The sequence below is a fragment of the Vombatus ursinus genome, unplaced genomic scaffold (genome assembly GCF_900497805.2).
Source record: "Vombatus ursinus unplaced genomic scaffold, bare-nosed wombat genome assembly UNPS02010394.1, whole genome shotgun sequence".
Lineage (NCBI taxonomy): Eukaryota > Metazoa > Chordata > Mammalia > Diprotodontia > Vombatidae > Vombatus > Vombatus ursinus.
This window is the reverse complement of record NW_020950172.1, coordinates 4000982-4022193: the sequence shown is the minus strand read 5'-3', so window position 1 is coordinate 4022193 and position 21212 is coordinate 4000982. Positions and strand designations below refer to the sequence as shown.

At 44.7% G+C, this 21212-nt stretch overlaps 1 protein-coding gene across 1 annotated transcript in view; it reads right to left on the bottom strand.

Annotated features, from left to right (window-relative positions):
* Positions 1–12331: 12331 nt before the first annotated feature.
* The window catches only part of TAFA5 (TAFA chemokine like family member 5), a 562766-nt gene continuing 553885 nt past the window's right edge, over positions 12332–21212 (bottom strand). Inside the window, exon 4 of the mRNA XM_027854230.1 lies at positions 12332–13782. Coding sequence (XP_027710031.1) covers positions 13774–13782 — 9 coding nt within the window. The 3' untranslated portion in view covers positions 12332–13773. The remainder of the gene's footprint in view (positions 13783–21212) is intronic.

The window sequence follows — 21212 nt, the reverse complement described above, 5'->3', positions numbered from 1 at the left end:
CCCGACTCCTTTCAATTTCCCTTAGAGCTGAGCTACATCATGGAATGGACCATGATGCTCTTTTAGTAGAGATTCAAGGGAAGGGATAGCAGAAAAATTGGCCTTCTAGCCAAGACATTGCCAATGTAGCGTGGGAAGTAGGGGATGCAGAAGCCACTTTAAGGACCAAGGCAATAGAGGCTGACCATCTCTCTGGAATGATTACAGTTGTCTTAAGAAAATGGCAGGTGAAATGTCTCTGCCCAGGGATCCTTCTGCCTGGAGGGGAACGGGCACACTGCTAAAGCTTACTCACGTGGATAGAGTTGGCCTATCTCACTTAAGGAGTTCTCTCCCCTAAAGGCTCCTGGGAGGCAGGTAGGGAAAGTGTTCCTGTTCCCATTGGACAGGTTGGAAACCAAAACTCAGTGGCCTGAAGTGACTTGCCCAATAGGTCATGGCTTACAGAGGGTGGAACAATGTTTTGAGGCAGGTAAGGCCCCCACTTCAACAAAGGGGAAACTGAAGCTCAGGGAGGCTTTGCGCCTAGAATGTGGAGCCTGGATTCAAATTCAGCCATTTGACTCCACATCTGGTCCTCTTCCTTCTCTCTTTCCTCCTCCTTCTTCTCATCACATTATTAGCACTGTTACCAATACAAATCTCTCATACATATGTTGCCTCACACCTTTCTGTTTTAATTTAAGTTACCATCTTTTGTTTCTCTGTTAGCTTTATTCCCCCCTTCCTCCCTTGCCCAGGGAACAATCCCTTGTAAAGAAGAATTAAAAAAAAAGGGGGGGGAATTCAGCCAATCTGATCAACAAACAAACTGAACGTAATTGTGCATCCAACATTTCACCCCAATAATCCCCCACCTTTGCAGGCACAGGAGAGAGATGTGATGCTGCATGACTGGCAAAGTGCTGATCTCACAACAATGTGGCAGGAAAGGGTTGGAGTCCCTGCCTCCAATGCTCCATAGCAGTGAGATGTTGACTAAGTCCCTTCACCTCAATGGCTGTTCTTTCCCTCCTGTAAAAAATCGGCACACCAATAGACTTCCTGCCTGGATAGTAAGCTTGTTGAGGGCAAAGTCCTTTGCAAACCTCAAATCTATGGAGACATTGGACACATAATAATAATGATGATGGTATTTTGAGTTTTGTAATATGATTTACAAATATCTCAACACCTCTGGGATTTAGGTGCTATTGTTATACCCAACTTATACGTGAAGAAACTGAGGTAGACAAAGGTTAAGTGACCTGGCCAGGGTCACATAGCTAGAAAGTGTCTGAATCCATATTTGAACTCAGGTCTTGCTGACTCCAGGTCCAGCACTATCTACATTGTGCCACCTAGTTTCCTCTTAGGAGACAGTCTTAACCATTTCTACAGAGTTTCTTCTGGGTTGGCATTGCTTGTTATTGTTATTATTTAGAGAGGTTCCTAGGGAATTGAGGTTTGCCTAAACACTTCTTGTGTTCCATCCTGTCTGGTACACTGCATAGAATGTAAGGGAAGCAGAAGATGCAGGCCTTTACCTGTGGGACCACACAAGACATATGGTATTTCATCTTTGAAATTTATCTATCTATCTGGAATGAAGGAAATGATTTTGCTTTTTCTGAAGCAGGCCTTACTATCTATTCAATCATCCATTTACCAATATACCTGCTTACTCATTCATTAATCTGTCTACCCACCTATCCTTATACCCATCCACTCAACCAACTACCCATCCATCTATTTATGCATCCATCCATCTATCCACCCACCCATTCATCCAAGAGAAAGCTCCCTAACAGTGAGAGCGGTTCACAAATGGAATGGGATGCCCAAGTAGTTTGTGAGTTTTCTTCCAGTGGAGGTCTTCTGTTGCTGTTTGTCCTTTGTTCTTGAAGAGGATCATGATATCAGGAAGATGATGCCATGACTTGCAAGTGAATTGGATTTAAGTGAGGGAGGGCTGTACAAAGTCACCAGCCTCACTTTCTCCTCCAAAGCCATTTAGGTCCAATGGCCAGATATAGATCAGGATGACTGGAGATGGCCCCTGGAGGTCTTCTAGTAGAATCTGGATGACCATAAATTTGAGCTGTTGTAGAAGAGATTCCTGTCCAGCTGTATGCTGATCTGGGTGCCCTGTGAGCTCTTTTCTTGTTCTGAGATCAAAAATTCATTTATTCATTACTTTTCATCTTGGGTAGGCTTCAACAGGTCATGAGGTGATTTTCAAAGTAGTAGATCTTGCCCAAAATCTTGATCTGCCATAGTGGAATGAACACCTGCATCTACGGAATGATGCCTCCACCAAAGTAGTGGAGTGGATGCATATTGCCTTTAGTATATGTTCATTAAGGGCCTTCCTATTTTCTCATTTGCAAAATGGGTTATCTGGCCAGCTAGAGGGTAACACACTAGTTAATGTAGAGTCCTTAGGGCAGATAGTGATACTTCATAGCACAGCATTGTGGAGAAAACCTCATCATCTATTGTTCTCTACCACTCATTGTATGTTCCAACAAAAACAAACTTTTGGGCCCTGAACCCAGCCCACAGCCTCTTGCCTCTCTGCCTTTGCTCATGGGATTTCCCATGCCTGGGATGTCTTCTGTCTCCTGACTGAATTTCTACTCATCCTTTCAAGTCCAGCTAAGATGCCACCTCCTTAAGGAACTCTCATTTGACTCTCTTCATGGTAATATCTTCCATCTCTAAAGGAAGTACATTCTTTGGTAGGTCCTCCAGGCTGAAATGGTCTGTTCAGAAAGGCTTGCCTAAAAGGAGATACAGTAACTCATAAAAATGATCTAGAGGCTACAGTCAATAACAGTGGAAGGACTCCCCATAAGGCTAAAACCCAGAGCCCTGTGGTATGGAGGTATGGTGAAAAGAATGCTGGCTTCTACATCTGCAGAAGACCACACAGCAGCCTGTAAGCAAGGGAATGTGAAAGTGAATGTTCCCATTTAACAGGTAAGGTAAATGAAGTTCGGTGGAAGGGAAGCTGATTTGGTTATTTTCACACGATGTTATCAGAGCTGGAATTTGGACAAAAGCCTTCTGACCTTAAATCTAAGTTTGTAAGCTGGTTTTCTCACAACATTCTTGCAAGGTAGGTAATAAGAGCTGTTGACAGTTACAAAGTCCTTTAATGTTCACAGAGTGTTTTCAGTACGTGATTTCTTTTGATTTCCATAGCTAGCCAGAGAATCACAGACTCTCAGAGCTGCAGGGGCCTCAGAGGTCATTCGCACTGCCCATACCTGATCAGAGCATCCCTTCTCCAAATGACCACCCTGACACTTGTCCTGCAGCCCTTCTTTGAAGATGTACAGGGGTGGCCAGAATAACAACATGTGATATTTACATTGTGCTTTAAAGTAAGCCGGTTGTTTTCCATATACGGTCTTATTTCAGCCTTATGATGATACTATGAAGTCAGCACTAGAAATATCAGCATCTTACAGAAGAAACTGAGGCTCCTGAGGGGGAGCGACTTGCCCAAGATCACTCAGTTAATAAGTATCAGAGTCAAGGATTTAAATCCAGGTCCCCTGACTCTACATCTGCTGTCCTTTTCAGGCTGTCCGCTGGGAATTCTCTACCTGTGGAATCAGCAGTTCATTGTCTGCGCCATTCTTCTCAAGGTCTTCCTTCAGCTAAGCTGAAATCTACCTCTCTGTACCTACTCCATGTGGGTGACAGTTTCCCCTGGAGCAGAGCAGGGCACATCTAGTCTTTCTTCCCCAGGACAGCCAGCCTCTCCTATATTTCATTTTTCAAAATTCAATTCAATGTTCTTTTTAGTTCCAAATACTCTCTCTCCCTTCAACTCCTCATGCCTCATTGAATGATCTTCCTGCTAACCTTTATATCACATGTCTCTCATCCCTATCCCATCCTAGGCACCCATTCTTCTCTGTTGGGTCTACAGCTTTTTCCATGTCCCTCCAGGAATTCATATTTTGATCTTGGGAATTTCATTATGCTAGTGAGAGAAATGGGTTAGCAGGTTTAAGGTGCTTAGGGAGTGGTATGTTGAGGAAGGTTAGATCTATCCAGTGTTTCAGCCTCCAGGGGCTGGGATCTCTTATGAAACCCTGACTGCAACTCACTCAAGTAGCTTTCAGAGACTCCAAGGCCATGGGCATTTGGGAAGTTATTGTCCTAGCTAGCTTTGATCTCTGGGCTGGCATTTGGCCTGGGGACAAAAAGACCGTCTGGTCAGCCTGGAGAATATAGTGAGATATATGCCAGGCATTATGCCCCCTTCTGAATACATATATATTATATATATATATATATATATGTATGTATGTGTGTGTGTACCACACATACATATGCATATACACATGTTTATATGTACATATATTGTAATAAATATACATGTTTTACATATAAATATAAAATAAATACATGTATATGCATATTATGTAGATAGATGCAGACATAAATAGATAATGCTAACCATTTGCCAAACACTGGGGATACAAAAGCAAGACAGTCCCTGCCCTCAAGAAGCTTACATTTTGAAAGGTGCAGGGAAGAGAGTTTTGAGTTGAGAAATCACAGAGATGATGGTAGAGACAAAGGACAGTTGATGAGCACACTCTTTCCAGAAGTGGTGCTAGGATTAATGTTTTTTGGTTTCTAAGCAGGAAATGGAACAGTTAGGTGGGAGGGTGGTGGTGAATACACTTGGGGGCAGGACAAATGACCAGTAGATGATGAGGATGGAATAAGAAATATTGTTTAGGATCTGGGGCCCCCTGAACATGCTGCGCCTTGTTCATTGATGGTGACTGAGTCACCAATCAGAACATAGACCCAGGGCAGTGTTTCCAAAAGTGAGTGTATTAAGTCATCCAGGGCCTGAGCTCAGGAGGTTGAATAGACTAGAGGTTTCACGGCCACGGTATAAGGTCAGATGGGATGAGAAACTTGAGGTGAGAGAGAAAACTAGCTGTATGTAGCAGGAAGAAATATGCTCCAGCCTAATCTCAATAATACTAGGTGCAGCACATGTCCTCACTGCCATGTGCTTGTACTAGTCAGGGAAGAAGGAGTCCCATTATTTTCACTAAAATAATTGAGTCTAAACTAAATAACTAAAATAACTGAGTCTACTTGACCCAGGGAAGACCATATGTAGGGGAGAGAACTGTCTTTCAAGTATTTGAAGGGTTATCTGCAGAAGAGGCATTATTAGCCTGCTTCTGCTTGGTCCCAGAGGGTGGGAAAAGTTTCATGGGAGAGGGATGTGGGGAGGCAGATTGGGGCTCAGTAAAAGGACCTAATTTCTAATAAGGAGAGTAATCCCCAAGCTGAACAGGCTGCCTCTGAAGGGAGAGCCCCCTCTCAGCAGGCCACTTCAAGTCAGGGCAGATGACTCTTCTTGGACAACATTGAAGAGGAGAATCCTTACAGGCAGGCACGGCTCAACCTCATTTAGTAAAGGAACCACTTTGGGCCAAAGGCAGCAATGTCAATGTTTTGAAATCTGTCTTGTCTCTCATGATGGGGGGGAGAGAAGGAGGGAGGGAGGGAGAGGGAGGGAGAGAGAGAGCGATCGCTGGTAGGTGGGTATAGAGGGCAGATTGAAACTTGCTTTTTCTCTCCTGTTTCTCCTCTTCTCTCTCTCCTTTCCTCTCCTCTCTTCTTTATTGAACATGGCTAAAATGGGAATTTGTTTTGTATGACTACAGATTTGTAAGGACTTTGCTTGTCTCGCCTTCTCAAAGGGTGAGGAAGAGGAGGGGGTGAGAGAGTTTGGAATGAGAATAAAAAATGGAATTGAAAAATAAAGGAAGAAACCTGTCTATATATATCTATATCTATATCTATATATCTATATATCTATATATCTATATCTATATATCTATATATATATATATGTATATATATATATATATATTTGGTGAGGCAATTGGGGTTAAGTGACTTCCCAAAGTCACACAGCTAGTAAGTGTCAAGTGTCTAAGATCATATCTGAACACAGATCCTCCTGACTCCAAGACCAGAGCTCTTGCCACCTAGCTACCCCCAAACCTGTCTTATCTTAAGGCACTATTCCCTTCCATTTCTGAGAACCATAGAACCTTGGAACTGGAGGGTCCTCAGCTACCATTTTGACCATCCTCTTAGCCTTGGCTTCCATAGAATCCCTGGCACAGGGTCCTGGGCCCTCTGTTTGAATACCTCCAGGTATATAGGATGGAAAGGTCAATGGTAGTCAAGGGTGATCTTTGAAATTATAACCCAGCCACCACCAGAAGCATAACACACTATGAACAATAGCAATCTCTGTGAACAAAGATGTATATTGTTGTTGTTCTGGAGCCAATCATTTCCCCTTCCTAAGCCTCAGTTTCCTCATCTGTATCCTGGGACCAATATTTGCCCTGCCTCTTTAAGGACTCCTATGTGGAGAACATCTTGTAGAGGTTGGTTATGATGTGGGACAGATGACATGGGAGATTTTTTTTTTTTACATTTTTGGTCAGAATATCTGACTGACTAGTGAGGGAATTCCCTATATAATTCATACTCTTAGACAGTGACTTGGGAGGTGCTGGGAGCTGAAAGATTGACTCAGGCAAAGGAGGTAAAGGACTGTCAGAGGCAGGACTTGAACCCAGGTCTTCCAGAATCCAAGGCTGACTCTATATTCACCACATCTCATTGTTGGGCTCATCATATTATTACAATAGCTATGTCGGCATCTTTCCAGGTAAAGCTTCATCATTTGTGTCATCACAGAGATAGCAAGAAGTCGTGGCTAGAGAGCTGGTACTTGGAATCAGAAAGACTGGAATTCAAATCTAGCCTCTGGCACTTGCTAGCTTCATGGCCCCAGGAAAGTCACTTAACTACTGTCTGCCTCAGTTTCCTCAACTGTAAAATGAAGATAAAAATAGCACTTGATGAAATAAAATAATATTTGTAAACTTTAAAATACTATTCAAATGTTATTATGAAATTAATTACTAATATTAATACTAATAATGGAATGGAAAAGACTTCTTAACAATGAGAATTGTCCCAAGGTAGGTAGGAGAGCTGCCTTGGAATGTAATGCATTCCTACTCATTAGTGGACTTCAAGCAAAGTCTATTGGGCCACTTGCTGAGGGTTTGGTAGAGGAGATCCTTAGGCAAGGATGCCTTGGACCAGATAATTTAAAGAGAGGAGACATTGGGAGATGTGCCACAAAACTGGAGAAGGGCAAAGGTCCTGATTTGCCAAGAAGGGATGGAGGGAGAACAGTCTCTAAACTATAGGTCAGTGAGTTAGATTCCTGGGCAAATTTTAGAATGATATTTTAAAGGGATGATTGGTGAACACCTAGAAAGTGAAATGGAGATTAACAGGGGCAAGCTGGTATTCATCATGATTAGGTCAAAGTAGATTAACCTCATTTCCATTTTTGAAAGGATTATTGACCTGGTACATAGGCAGGATTTTGTAGCTATACTCTACCTAGATTTTAGGAAACTTTTTGCTACTTTTTTTGCTATCATTATTTTTCTGAGGAAGGCAGAAGTGTAGGAAACTAGACATTGATACAAATGAATGGATTCAGAACTTAGTGAATCACTGAACTCCAAGATTAGCCTTGGAGTGGCTCAATTTCAATGTGACAGGAGGTCTCTAGTAGAGTGCCCGAGGGATCTGTGCTTGGCCTTGTGATGTTTAACATGCTAAATGATGATTTATATAAAGGCATATAGAGTACATTTAGCAGAATAGGAGATAGCACTAAGGCAGGCAAGATAGCTCAGACACTGGAGAACAGTTAGGATTTAAAATGATTTTGACAGGCTAGATTATTAGACTGAATCTAGTAAGATAAAAGTCAATAGGAATAAAATGTATAGGGTGAGGGAAGAGTAGTTCGATGGCAATTGGACTGAAACAGACCTGAGGATTTGGATAGACTGTGAACTCTGTATGAGATGGGAGTTTCATGTGAAAGCCAGAAAAAAAAATGGATGTGATCTTGGGTAGCATCAAGAGAGGCAGGGACACCAGGAATGTGGCATTGGTATCAGGTGCAGGCTGGAGAAGATGGCTTCTGAATTCCCATCCAGCTCAGAGACACTGTGAGACCTCCTTTGTCCCCTGCCCTAATCAGAGGGCATTTGGAGTTTGGGGTTCACTTCTGGGCACCATAATTTAAGGAGGACATAGACACTATGGGGAACATTCAGAGCAGAAACATTAAGCTGATGAAGAGCCAGGAGTCCATGTGAGAGAGGCATCAATGGAAGGGAATGACAATGTTTAGCCTAGATAATATTCAGGCAAACATGGCAGCTGTCTTCAAGGATTCAAGGAGATACCATGGGGAAGAGGGAATAGAGCTGTTCTGAGAGTCTACAGGCAATCAAAAAAGGAGGTTCAATTTAGGTGGAACTGGAAGGAACATCTGTTTAGACTTGATGTCAGGAAACCTTTTCTTAAAATTTAGAGCTGTCCAGAAGTGGCCTGGGCTGCCTGGGAGATGGTGGGTTCGCCTCTTTGGAGCCTTAAGTAGAAACTAGATGATCATTTGTCTGTATGTTAGAGTGGGGATTCCTTTTGGGTAGAGGTTGGGTGAGACATTGCCTCAGTCAAACTGAGACCTGTTTTAAAAAAAAAAAAACCTTAGCTTAACTTCTAGGGCTATATCCCAAAGAGATCATACAAATGAGAAAAGGACCCACATGTATAAAAATATTTATAGCAGCTCTTTCTGTGGTGGCAAAGAATTGGAAATTGAGAGGATGCCCATCAATTGGGGAATGACTGAACAAATTGTGGTATATGAATGTAATGGAATACTATTGTGCTATAAGAAATGATGAGCAGGCAGACTTCAGAAAAACCTGGAAAGACTTATATGGACTGGTGCAGAGTGAAGTGAGCAGAATCAGGAGAATATTGTACACAGTAACAGCCGCACTGTGCAATGACTAATACTGATAGACTTAACCCTTCTCAGCAATACGAGGATCTAACACATTTCCAAAAGCCTCATGATGGAAAATGCTATCCACATCCAAGGAAAGAGCTATGGAGTTTAAATGCAGATTGGAGCATGCTATTTGCTATTTTTTTTTCTTTTGCTGTGTTTTGTTTCCTCTTTCTGGTGGTTCATCCTATTAGTTCTAATTCCTACTTACAACAGCACTAATGTGAAAATAAGTTTAATAGGCATGTGTATGTATAGCCTATATCAGATTGTGCACCATCTTGGGGAGGGAGGTAGGGAGGGAGAGGGAGAAAAATTTAAAACTCAAAAGTTTATAGAAGTGATTGTTGATCATTCAAGATAAATTAATTTAAAAAGAAAAGGGGAAAAAAAAACTCTTAGCTTAAAAAGGCCAAGGTCTCCCACTGCATCCAGGGCCATCTCCAGTTGTCCTGATCTACATCTCATTACTGGACTCAAATGGCTCTGAAGGAAAAAGTGAGACTGGTGACTTTGAACAGCACCACCCCCCCCCACACACACACACACACTTAAATCCAATTCACTTGCATGTCACAGCACCACCTTTCTGATATCATAGTCCTTGTTGAGAGTGAAGGAAAAACAACAACTGGGTCCTGGCTAGTTCTGTTTTTTGTTTGTTTGTTTTGTTTTGCTTTTGGTAATGATTATTACCTAAGTTAGGTCTCTTCCAGCTTTCAGACCGTTATCTCAGGACCGCATAGGACATTAAAACAAACAAACTAATGACCTTAATTTAAAACCAATTGCTTTCCTAAATGTCCCCTATGGCCATTTTTTCCAGCCACGAGTTTGAAGCCAGTATCATATATCCCTCTTCTTCTTTGGCTGAGTGCTCCTTCTGCTAACATCTATGTACTCAATGGACATTTCTCCCATTTGAAAAGTGGTCCATAAAGTCATTTACATCATGTCCTATTTCAGGGATGAATTGGCCCAAAGGGAATGAGCATTGGATAAAGAAAGAAATGATATGGGTTCAAATCCTGGGTTTGTCATTGCCACACATGACCTGGGCAACTGGGGGCAAATTCCAACCACTGATGGATCTCAGCATTCTCCCCTGAAAAGTGAGAGATATGGACTAGATGAACTCTGAGGTCCCTTCAGGCTCCAGATCTAGGATTCTTTGAAAGATCTGACACAGACATCGAAAGGAAGAACCGGGAACTTCAGGGCTGGGAGAGTCCTCCGAAGTCATCCCTGGCAGCTTGGGATCAACTCTGTGCTGCAGAAATCTGACTTTCTGCAAGATGTCTGACTAGCATAATTGTCATATTAAAGGATTAGAGCTGGGAGGGGCCTCAGAACAGGAAGTGTCAAAGGGGGAGGGATCTTAGAACAGGGAATGTCTAAGTCAGGCTTAGAGTGGAGGGGAAAAATAAACCTAAGTGTTATGGAATATTACTGTGCTATAAGAAACGACATGTCTGATGAATACAGAGAAGCATGGAAATATCTATGTTACCTTATGCCGAGTGAAGTCAGCAGAGCCAAGAAAACTATGTACACAGGTCCACCAGCAAGGTAAATGAGAAGAATAACCAGTACAAAACATCTGGAAATGAATGTTGCAGAATTACAAAGAATGAGCACGACTCCCAAAGAAAAGAAGAGTTACAAGAAATACCCCGGCCCTTGACCCTGTGCAGAGGTGGCAGACCCCCCAGCTGTGGCAAACTGAAGAGATTTTCGGATTTTTCCATGTAGTGATTGGTTTGGTGGTTTTTTTTTCTTTCCTCTTTTTGTTAATTTCTTTTCTTTTCTTTTTTCATGTATGGGAGGGATGAAAGGGGAGAGGGAGAGATGCCAAGAGAAATTTAGGTGGTATAACAAAGATATCAATTCAAATTCATTTTTACCGAAAAGAACATTGGACATCACAGCTGGAAAGAAGTATGTCCAATTTAGTCTCTATGCCACTTGCCTATTCTCCTCAGCCATACCCTAGTAAAAAATGCAGTTTGAATCTCAAATGTCTGGCCATGTGTTCCAGTTCAGAGATGAAGGAGTCCATACCTGTGAAAGAGAATGGAGCAAGATGCAGAGAGATAACTCTAAGCAACAATGCAGTTACTTCCACTGGTAGAGGGGAAGCCCCCCATCCCCTCATGCTGGTGCATCCACCTCACCCAGGCCTTGTATACAAACCAAACTCGTGATACACACGAACATAGGGGGCCAACATGGGGAGGTCCCCATTTAACCTGTGCTGGCTCTGAGGCTGGGTCCTTTCTTTTCTGTAGGCCCTGTTCAAGGTGTTGTCCTGCGTGGCCAAACAGCCAAACACGGTCAGAGATGCACTGCTATCATCAGAAGCCAGCCCTTCACAAGGGCCTGTCTTTCCCCAAGGCCCCTTCCCAAGTCCTCATTCCCCACTACTCCCAGAGTCTGTCCTGTTCCCTCTGTGTACACGTCACGGCTAGGGAACAAAACGCTCGCTTATAAAAGGATTTTTTTCTTTATTTCCATAATTTAGCGGAATCAACACAAAAACTGAATATTGTAAAGCAACAGAAAATGTTGTAACATCTTAAATTTCTTGGTCTTTGCTAAATAAGGCGACTACACTCTCTTCAGAAAGAAACAACCGGAGGTGGGAGGAAGGAGGAGACAGCCTGGGTTGGGGAACCTATGGGTCGATGCATCTCCCAGTACTCTTGGTCTTGTGGAACCCATTGTTGGTCCTTTCTGGGGCAGGAGGGCCATCCTGCATTACACGGCATATGGCACCTGGCAAGTGATGGTGCTAAACGCTATTTGGATACAGGTCAGACCTGTTATACAATTTGAAAAAGGAAAAAAAAAAGCATCATATACACTGGTTTGCCTCAGAGATACCTCTAAATTCATGATTTCTGCCTGTCTAAATTAAGTCCCCTAGAATGTGGGAACAGGCTTGAATGAAATGAACATTTTTCTTTTGAGCTTTAGTCCATGGTTTCTTGATTACCGTCTAAATGTTTTCTCTTAGTAGCATAGATCTAAGATAATCCTAATGTTAGTTGGACTAATAGGTAGTATACTACAGTGGGAATTCAGAAAGGACATGGGAATTAGGTTACAATTCATTGCCAGGGAAAAGGGGAAGCTAGAGCTGGACACCATCGGGTCTTGTGATCTCGTCACATTCCCAGTGTGACTAGAGAAAGATAGCAGAGCTCAGAATTAATCCAGCTCTCCACTTCTTTCCCCAGTCTAACTTCTTCCCTATCCAATAATACTAAGGCTAAAAACTCTGGAAGATGGGGACACAGGAACTGAGCTGCCAACCAAAATAAAAATAGACTCATGGGCAAAGGGGTTAAGAAAAAGGAAAAAAAAAACCTCTCAATTGGAAAAGCCATGATTAAAATATTTTACACCCAAATTTGACCAGTACAGAGAGCAACCCCCCCAATTCCAAAGACAAACCTAAAAGAAGCCCCATCTTCCACCAGTGTGATGGTTGGATGCCTTTATGTGATATAAACAGCAGGATTGGTGACTTTCCGAAAGGCTCCTCCCTGGCCATGCTTCACATCCTGCGTGGTGTGGTCACTCCCCAGACTGGAGGCTTTAGAAAGCCCAGTGGGAGTTGGACGGTTCATCAGGCCTGCGAGAGCTACCACGTTAATTGTTAAATAGTATTCTCTACAAATATACAACATATAAAAACTGTTAAATATATAACTTTAGGATTTTCAAAATACATTTAATGATCTCTTTCAAACAAGTGTTACTGTTTTTTTTTTGTTTCTTTTTTGTTTTTTTGTTTTTTCTTTAATTTGCTTTCTGGTGCTAAATGGTGCATCGGATGAGACAGAGGTCACAGGAGACCAAACATGCTCTTTGCAAATACTGGATTATCCAACTATCAAAAATGGAACGGTAGAAGAGGCATGTTTAACTGGTTAAAACGGAAAATGATTTTTAGTACGATAAAGTCAATCTAAGTACAGAGGGATAAAGGGGCCACGGCCACGGCGCAGGTGGCTACACAGTGGCGGTGAGTCTGTGTTCTGTGGAAGTCTGTTTGCGTGTGTCTAGAACATCGCTCCTGACTCTCCAGGCTCTGTCTGCATTCTTCAGAGGCAAATCTTGTCTTTAGGCGCAGTTCCTGTGACTACAGACTGCAGCGCTCGCTCGGTAAAGACGCCTCGGTAAAGACGCCTGCTGGACAGCAAGGGCCCAGCTCGCTCGACGACAACACGATTCATTCATGTCTCTGCTCCCTCCCCCCACCCCGACCTCCCCTCTACAATTGAACCCGGATAACTTTAACAATGAGATTGTGTCCTCTTTAAAATAGATTTTGCTCTTTGGTCTATTGTATATACTGAAAGTATAAGAAAATAAAAGCGACTCAGACAGTCCAGGGCACGAGGAGAGACTCTCTCTTGCGCCTGAGTGACCCCCCCGTAGACAAAACAGTCTTCTCTAAGGTTGGATGGACTCTTCTCTGCAGGCGACGCCTCCATTACACCATGTGGGTCACATTGAGTCCAGCAGCTGAGTGGACCCTGGGGACGGGCGCTCACCACGGACTGGGTATTGCTAATGCCCAAGCATCTCTCGCTCCCTCTGGTCCCTAGTTCGGTGCTCCTTGGATGGCCAGACAGACTTTAGCGCACGGCATCAGTCGAAGAATGAGGCTGTCTTTGATGAGAAACAGAGAAACAGACGGTGGAGGGGAGGGACATACGCGGGCGATGATCCACGGCGGGAGGAACTGGACTACGGTAGGGAGCTCATGCGGAGCCTAAAGCCGTCGTCCCCAGGAGGTCACACGCTCGCTCATGCTGCAGCTGTCAGGAGACCTGCAGATCGACAAAGAGAAATATGTCAGCCTGCGGTTCTGGGACCACGGTGCATGTGAGGACGCCCCCTCCTGTGGCCTCGGGCTGGATGAGGGAGTGTCTACTGCCATATCGTCAGCCTCATGAAGCTAGCTTAACAGAATCAGCAAACGCAGATCTGAAAGAGACTGGAGAATGTGCCGGTTCTAGCCGTTTCAACTTGCAGATCGGGAAACTGAGGCTCAGAAAAAGGAAGTGACTTACCTGAGATCACACCGAGTAGACAGGGGTCCGATCTGCCCACTTTACTGAGAAGGCATCATAGGCCCAAAGTCACATGACCAATTGGTTGCAGAGTTAATAAAAACGACAACAACAATAAAAATGATAACCACGGGAAGGGAATAAGCATTTATACAGCTCCTACCATGCGTCAGGAACTGTGCTAAGCCCTTTACAATCATCATTTCATTTGATCCTCACAACAATCCTGGGAGGGAGGTGCTTTTACTATCTCTATTTTACAGGTGAAGAAACTGAGGCAAATAGAGGTTAAGTGTCTAACACAGGATGTCTGGTTCTTAATGTAGAACTTTTCTCCCTGCTCAGGCTCCCCGGTGTTAGACCAAATCATGAAACCCTAGAATCAGAAAGAACCTCTGAGGCCTCCAGTCCAACTGGTATTTAGCCAAGAATTCCCTCTCTAGTATCCCCAACAACTGGTCATCCAACGATACTCGAAGGTGTCTGGTGGGGGGAATCCTTCTCTGCAGGTGGGTTTATTGTAGCGTCTCACAAGCTAAACCTTCACTATTCTATAAAATGATAAAGTTCCTTCCTTATCACAGCCCTGGGTACTTTAAAGATGATTATTCCCATTTTAGTGATGAGCAAACAGAGGCTCAGAGCAATCATGGGACTTATTAAAAGTTACCTAGCTCTTAAAAGGCTGAACCCATATCCACCTAGGCCAAATCCAGTCCTCTTTCTCTTCTGCTCCACGAGTGGGCAGATCTCCACTGATGTCCTTCCCAAAGCCTTGGTCCCGTGCAGCTTTTTCCTCTCTGGTTTCATCCTAAAGTATAACCCAATGGGGCGTTTGGCAGCAGGGAGCAGTTGTTTTGGGAGGCGGAAGGGAATAAGCACTTACAGAATATCAGCTAGGTGCCAGGCACTGTGCCAAGTGCTTTTTACACTTATTATCTTAGTTGATCATTACCATAACCATGGGAGGTAGCTGCTATTATTATTTCCATTTTATAGTTGAGGAAATTGAGGCAGAGGCAAAGGGACTTGCTCAACATCCCACAGTTCAGGCGTCCCTCACTGCAGGTCCTGTGCCACCAGCTGCCTCCCTGTGGTTACCAAGGGTATTGGGCAGGTGTCTGCTTCTCAGGACAGGCAAGCTCACAACTGCTGACATGTCGAGAGGTATTGGCTACCTTCTTGGTGTCACTAGCCCCTCAGGCAGTCAGTCTGGTGAAGCCTATGGACCCATTCTCGGGGAGGGGGGCATGTTTATAATGCATTAAATAAAATACATATCATAGATACAAGGTGTATTCTTGATTCAATAAATGACTTACCAACCATCACTTCCCTTAGAAGTGGGAAGGATGCCAAGGGTGTCTGAGTTCTTCTGCGTTTTAAGCCTTTTTGGTGGAGGAGCAAATATTTTGCTGACACACATCTGACAACTTTATTGGACACTGGATCCCTCTCCTAGAAGGAATTCTGTCCCCTGTATTTTGGGAAGACCATAGACGTGAACCACGCCTAACCTTGGTTTTAGGGATTTCCCTAGAGTTATTCTTAGGTAGAAGCAATGAGCCAGAATGTGAGGAAAAAGCCTGGTTTCTCCCTCCCTCCCCCTCCCCCCGCTTTGGGCTCAGGACTCCTTGGATGAATCTAGGTTTGTGGGAGTCCAGAGCTGGAACCCGATGTAGAATCAGGAGCCCTGTGGCACATAGGGGGGCATTTTGAGGGGACTCCACCACCATTTCCTTCAAAGTTTGCGGGGAGATTCCATGCCTGCAAAAGTGGGTCAAGAGTCCAACATTCAGCACTATAACTGTGTAAAAACAAAAACCACAGTATAGCCACAAAACAACAAATAATCCACAAAATATGTGGATTAAGTACCTACTGTGCTCTTGGTGCTGGAGCCAAGACAGAGTTTAGACAAGATCCAGGGTGTCCCAAAAATCATAGTGCAGGTTCCAGTTTTAAATGGCTGTAATAGTTTACATCTTCACTAAGACTTTTAGGACACTTTATATAGTCCTAGCAGTCAAGGGGCTTCAGTCTTTTGGGTTTTTCTTTGTGAGGAGGGGAATGGGAGGGAAGGAAGTTTGGATCTCTGATTTCATAGTATAGGAAGCTCCTTGAAGTGAGCCAGTAACTTCTCTGTGACTTGTAGGGTCAGAGCTGCCCAGGGGCCCCGACTCTGTCTGAGGCAGGTGGGAGCCCATGATTTGCTCTTTCTGTTTGGCTGCTGTCCATGACTCTCTTACCATCACCTGCCTGTGTCCACCTTTTGTGCCCCGTGCCCACTGGAAGAGGAGGGCAGGGCATGTGCTTCAGAAATGTTCCCTCAAGTGTTTCAGATCCCCGGATTCCCCATCCCACTATTAATGATCCAGAGTGGGGCAGCAGACTGAGGTCTGGATGGATTTGGAGAACCTGGCTTCGCGGTCTTGGCCAAGCCCCTACTCCTCTCTGGGCCTCATTTTCTTCACCTGTAAAAATGCTGGAGTTAGCCTTAACATTTCCTAAGGTCACTTCCCACTCTAAATCTCTGATCAAAGATCCCACACTGGCTCAGTTCCCCTGTTGGAAGCCCCACATCTATTAGGTGAGCTTGGGTGCCTGGCCCAAGGCTTAGGCAGGCTTCATCAGGCCCATGCTCGGTCAATGGCTGTCTTGAACTTTGTGCCTTTGGGTTCATCCATCAGGGCACAGTTTCCCTGCCCCTGGCCCCGAGTGCTTCCCCAGAGCTTCTGACAGGACAGACGACAAGACGAGACCTGAGGTTGAGCAACTAGAGGATGGTGAAGGGGACGCTTATACTGTCCTCTTTGCAAACTGCTGCAGAGATGTGAGCTGTGACTATTGTGATACATTCATTATGGTAACAGCAATAATGAGTGATGAGAAGCAGAGGAGTGCAGCTTCAAAGCCTGGTGGACCTGGGTCTGTCCTGTTTCATCACATCCTGGCCTGTGACTCAGGAAGGTCACTGGGACCCTGGGGCTACAGGCAGCTCCCTAGGACACAAAATGATTGAAATGCCCTGCTTTGCTGGAAGGCCCTTATTCCCCTACACACTTTTGGAGTCAGGGACCCCAGCCATAGTCAATAAATGAATCAATGAATGAATAAATAAATAAACAAAGCCCTTTGGACTTCATAACACCAAGATGGCAAAAGTGGCCCCCAAAGACAGTGAATGTGAAATATTGAAGGACTTTGCCTGGAATTCTCAAAATGCCACGGAAGACCTAGTATTAGTATTATTGCCTCTTCTAAGGCCCCTCCCAGTCCTGCCATCCCTTGTTTTGAGGCCCCTCCCAGCCCTGACATCCCCTGTTCTGAAGCCCCTCCCATGCCCTGTTCTCAGGCCCCTTCCAGCTCTGACAACTTGTTTCCTAAGGTCCCTCCCATTCTTCTTTCTATGTTGTAAGACCCCTTCCAGCTCTGACAATCCCTTTCCAAAGCCCCTAAAACTTCTCACTTTCTATATTTCAAGGTCCTTAATAACAATTCTAAATATTCTCTGGCTCTACAAAGATGGAAGGGCACATATTGTACACGACACTTCCTACAGTATACATTTGATGGACTGAACTTATGGCCTGTAATTGGAAGATGAATTGTTGGGGCTCCCAGCTGGAGAGGAGATGGAGGGAAAGAAGGGAACCTAAACACTTAGAGATTCTCTTTCTCTCCTTCCCTCCTTTTCTCCATCAATCTCCTCTCTCTCTCTCTCTCTCTCTCCCTCCCTCCCAGTACCTCTCCGTCTCTTCTCCCTCTCTGTCTCTCTCTTTCCCTCTCTTTTCTGCTCTCTCTCCCCTCCCTCTCTTCTTCTCCTTTCTTTCTCTCTGTCTCTGTCTCTCCCTGTTTCTGTTTCTGTCTTTTTCTTGTTTCCTCAAAGCCTTTTGTAACACACCACCATCACGCTCTTCATTTCAAGGACAGCTTTTATCTGAAGAGATCAAAGCCCTTTACAAAATGGACCCAGCCGTGAATATGATTAAAGGCTTGGGAATGGAGGCTCTGAAGGAGGCTGAGAAAGGGGCCCCATTTCCCCCCTGGGAGAAAAGGTCCCAAGGTGACTTAGTACTCAGATTTTCAGGATGAAATAGTCCAGTCTCCAGAGAAGTTGGCTCAGCCAAGGAAGGGATTCCTGCTTACTGTCTGTGCCAGCAGCCCAAGGGTGGACAATGGTGCATATCTCTAATACAGCCCCTCTCTCTCAGGGAGACAGCAAGGCAGTAAGCATTTATTAAGCACCTGATATGTATCAGCCCTGGGGATACAAAGAAAGATCAAAGACAGTCCCTGCCCTCAAGGAGCTCACACTCTAATGGGCATGACCACGTGCCACCACCTGTGTACAAACAAGATATCTACAGGGTAGATTGGAGATAAACAGCTCTGGGAAGGCACTGGAAGGAAGAGGGTCTGGGACGGGCTTCTAGCAAGGGCCGATTTGTTTCTGACTTGGATTGTTGTTTCTTCCAACTGACCTTTAGGAGCCTCTCCTTTGTGTCTATCAGAAAACTAAGGGTTTTGGAAGGATGCTTGGAGATCATCCCCTCCAGCCTATTCACTTGATCCCACCACTAGGACCTGGCAGAGGCTGGAGCTGAAGCCAGTTACTCTGAGAGCAATGGTCAGGGACCAGTGCAAAAGGTCCGTGTTCGGGGGTCCTGGCATGTGAATTTCTTCCACCAAACCTGTCTACAATTGATTATGGAATCATGGATTGACTTTAGAAGAGGTCTCCTTCACCTTCCTCATTTTACAGAGAGGGAAACTGAGTCATGGAGAATAGTTGATAAATGTCAGAGGGAGAACCTAGTTAATCCTGGTTGTGAGTCCAGTATTTTATCCATTCTCATTAAGCCCAACATCTTTTTACCTCACATGTCTCCACTTGGGTGAGTATATATGATGATGCAGATTTTTTTTTAATTTTGTTACATTAAATTAATATTAAAAATTCTTAGTGGTACATATAATGCTTAATATTAAAAATCCATCAGTTAGTACAGTTCCTGGCACAGAGGTGCTTAATTAATGCTTGTAGATTGATTAAAAAGAATGGCCCCTGCCTAGGAACTTACAGTCTAGTTAGAGACAAATTACCACATACAAAGTTAAATAAAACCACAAGAACTGGTCCAAGGAGGAATGAGACAAGGGCAAAAAGATTGGAACATATGTTAATGGCTTTAGGAGACCAGAGGAAAGAGGGGGAGGGGGTCTTTCCATCTGGACTCACCCGGGTAGGCTTCATGGATCATAGCTTCACAGGCTCAGAGTCAGAGAGACCTTAGCGGTCTTTGGTCCAAACCACACCAGAATCCCCTCTGGAATATTCCTTGATAAACAGTCATCCAGACTCTTCTTGGAAACCTCCAGGGCCAGGGAGCTCTTCACCTCTCAGGCAGACCATCCTGATTTGGGATAGCTCTCAGCATGAAGACATTCTTTATGGCCAATTTACTCCCAATCAGAGTTCTCCAGATGCAGAATGGGCTGCTCTGAGAACCTGGATGTGGAATCAGGAAGTTCCAGGTTCAAATCCTGACTCAGGTACTGGCTAGCTGTATGACCCTGAGCATGTTACCTCATCTCTATGGGCCTTAATTCCTTCATCTGCAAAATGGGAATAACAGGAACTCCCGCCTCCTAATGTTGTTGTGAGGCACAAATGAGGTAATGTATGCAAATGCTTTGTCTGTCTTGAAGTTCCCTATAAATTGTAGCACCTATTATCATCACTAATGTTGTTGTTATTATTATCGCTGCCACCTAGATTGAACCAGATGGCTTCTGAGCTCACGTTCAACCTCAAGAGTGCACAAATCTGGAAGGGCTCTTCATAGAGATCAAGGGTGAAGGAGGGACAGAACTCAGGGCACCTGGCTCCCTTCCACTGGCCCCTCCTACTCTGCGAATCTCTATCCTCCTCCAAGCAGAAGAAACTGGCTCTGTCTGATGAAGGAGCAGATGAGCTGGATGCCCAGGACCAATCGGGCATTATGGCTCCCCATCAGTGGGCTTCCTGCCTTGTTGCATGTATATAGTTCCTTGACTAATTCTTTCCTGCTCCATCCTAGAAGAGGGAAGATAGAAAATAGCTTAGTTCATTCTAGGGGGGGTCTGCAGCCTCAGGGTCCTGCCTCCAAGGCTCCGACAGTACCAGGGGCTCGGTGGGCACCCCTTTGCCTACTGTCCCCATTTCTCAGAGAATAGTGAGAGGCCATGTGATTTCACACGGAGGTTTACCTGAGTTTTCTTGGCAAACCCTTGCCTCATTCACATCACAGAGGTTGGAGGAATCTGGGGCCATCCCGGGCTCCTCTTTGGAGCCAGAAAAACCCATCCCAGATTTCAATGCTCTGAGGTTAGGCTGAGATGTTTCTTCTTGTCCTTTGCCAGGTTCTCAGACATGTTAACCGTGTGTAATCGCCTCTTACATCGAGGTTCCCTTCTATGTTCCCTTCCAAGGAGGCGCAGGGGGCTCAGGTGGAGGCTGCCAGCAGATGCCAGGTTGCAAAGAAGCTTGGAGCTCCAGGGACGGGAGCAGACACCTCCAGGTGGGGTAGCTCCTGTCTCCTCAGTAAGGAGGATGAACAATGGCAGTAGGTCCCCAGCCAAGGCGAACAGTCCCAGCATCCAGGAATGAACAGCATGGGTGGGGGGGAGGGGGGAAGGGGAGGCTAGATTAGAGGAAGGTCAAGTCAGTGGCACAAGGCCAGTCCTGAATATTTATACCCCAAACCTTATTAAATGCTGACTCCAGAGACACGGAGTCCGTGAAAATAAGAATTTTCCATTCCCCACTTATTCATTAAGTGCCTCTTGTGTGCATCACAGAACAGCACAGGGCCTCCATTCCTCAGGGGTCAGACACCCCTCCTGCCTGTGCAGAGTTCTGTGAGGCTTTGAGACCTCATCCCAGCCTGGTGATGAATCTTTCCCAACAGTCCTTGGACAAGGGAAAAAGAGTCTGTGAGCAGGGTCCGTCCCTTATGCCTTTCTGTTAAAGCCTGCGTTTCACTGTCAGAGCCTTTAGAGTGGGCATCGCAGCAGGCCAGGGGAAGGCATCATGTATGGTAGGACTGTAGGGAGGGTCCTTTTCAGCTTCAGAGTGCTTTCCCATCTGTTATCTCATTTCATCTTCACAATACTTCAGTGAGCTGGCATTATCCCTGTTTTAT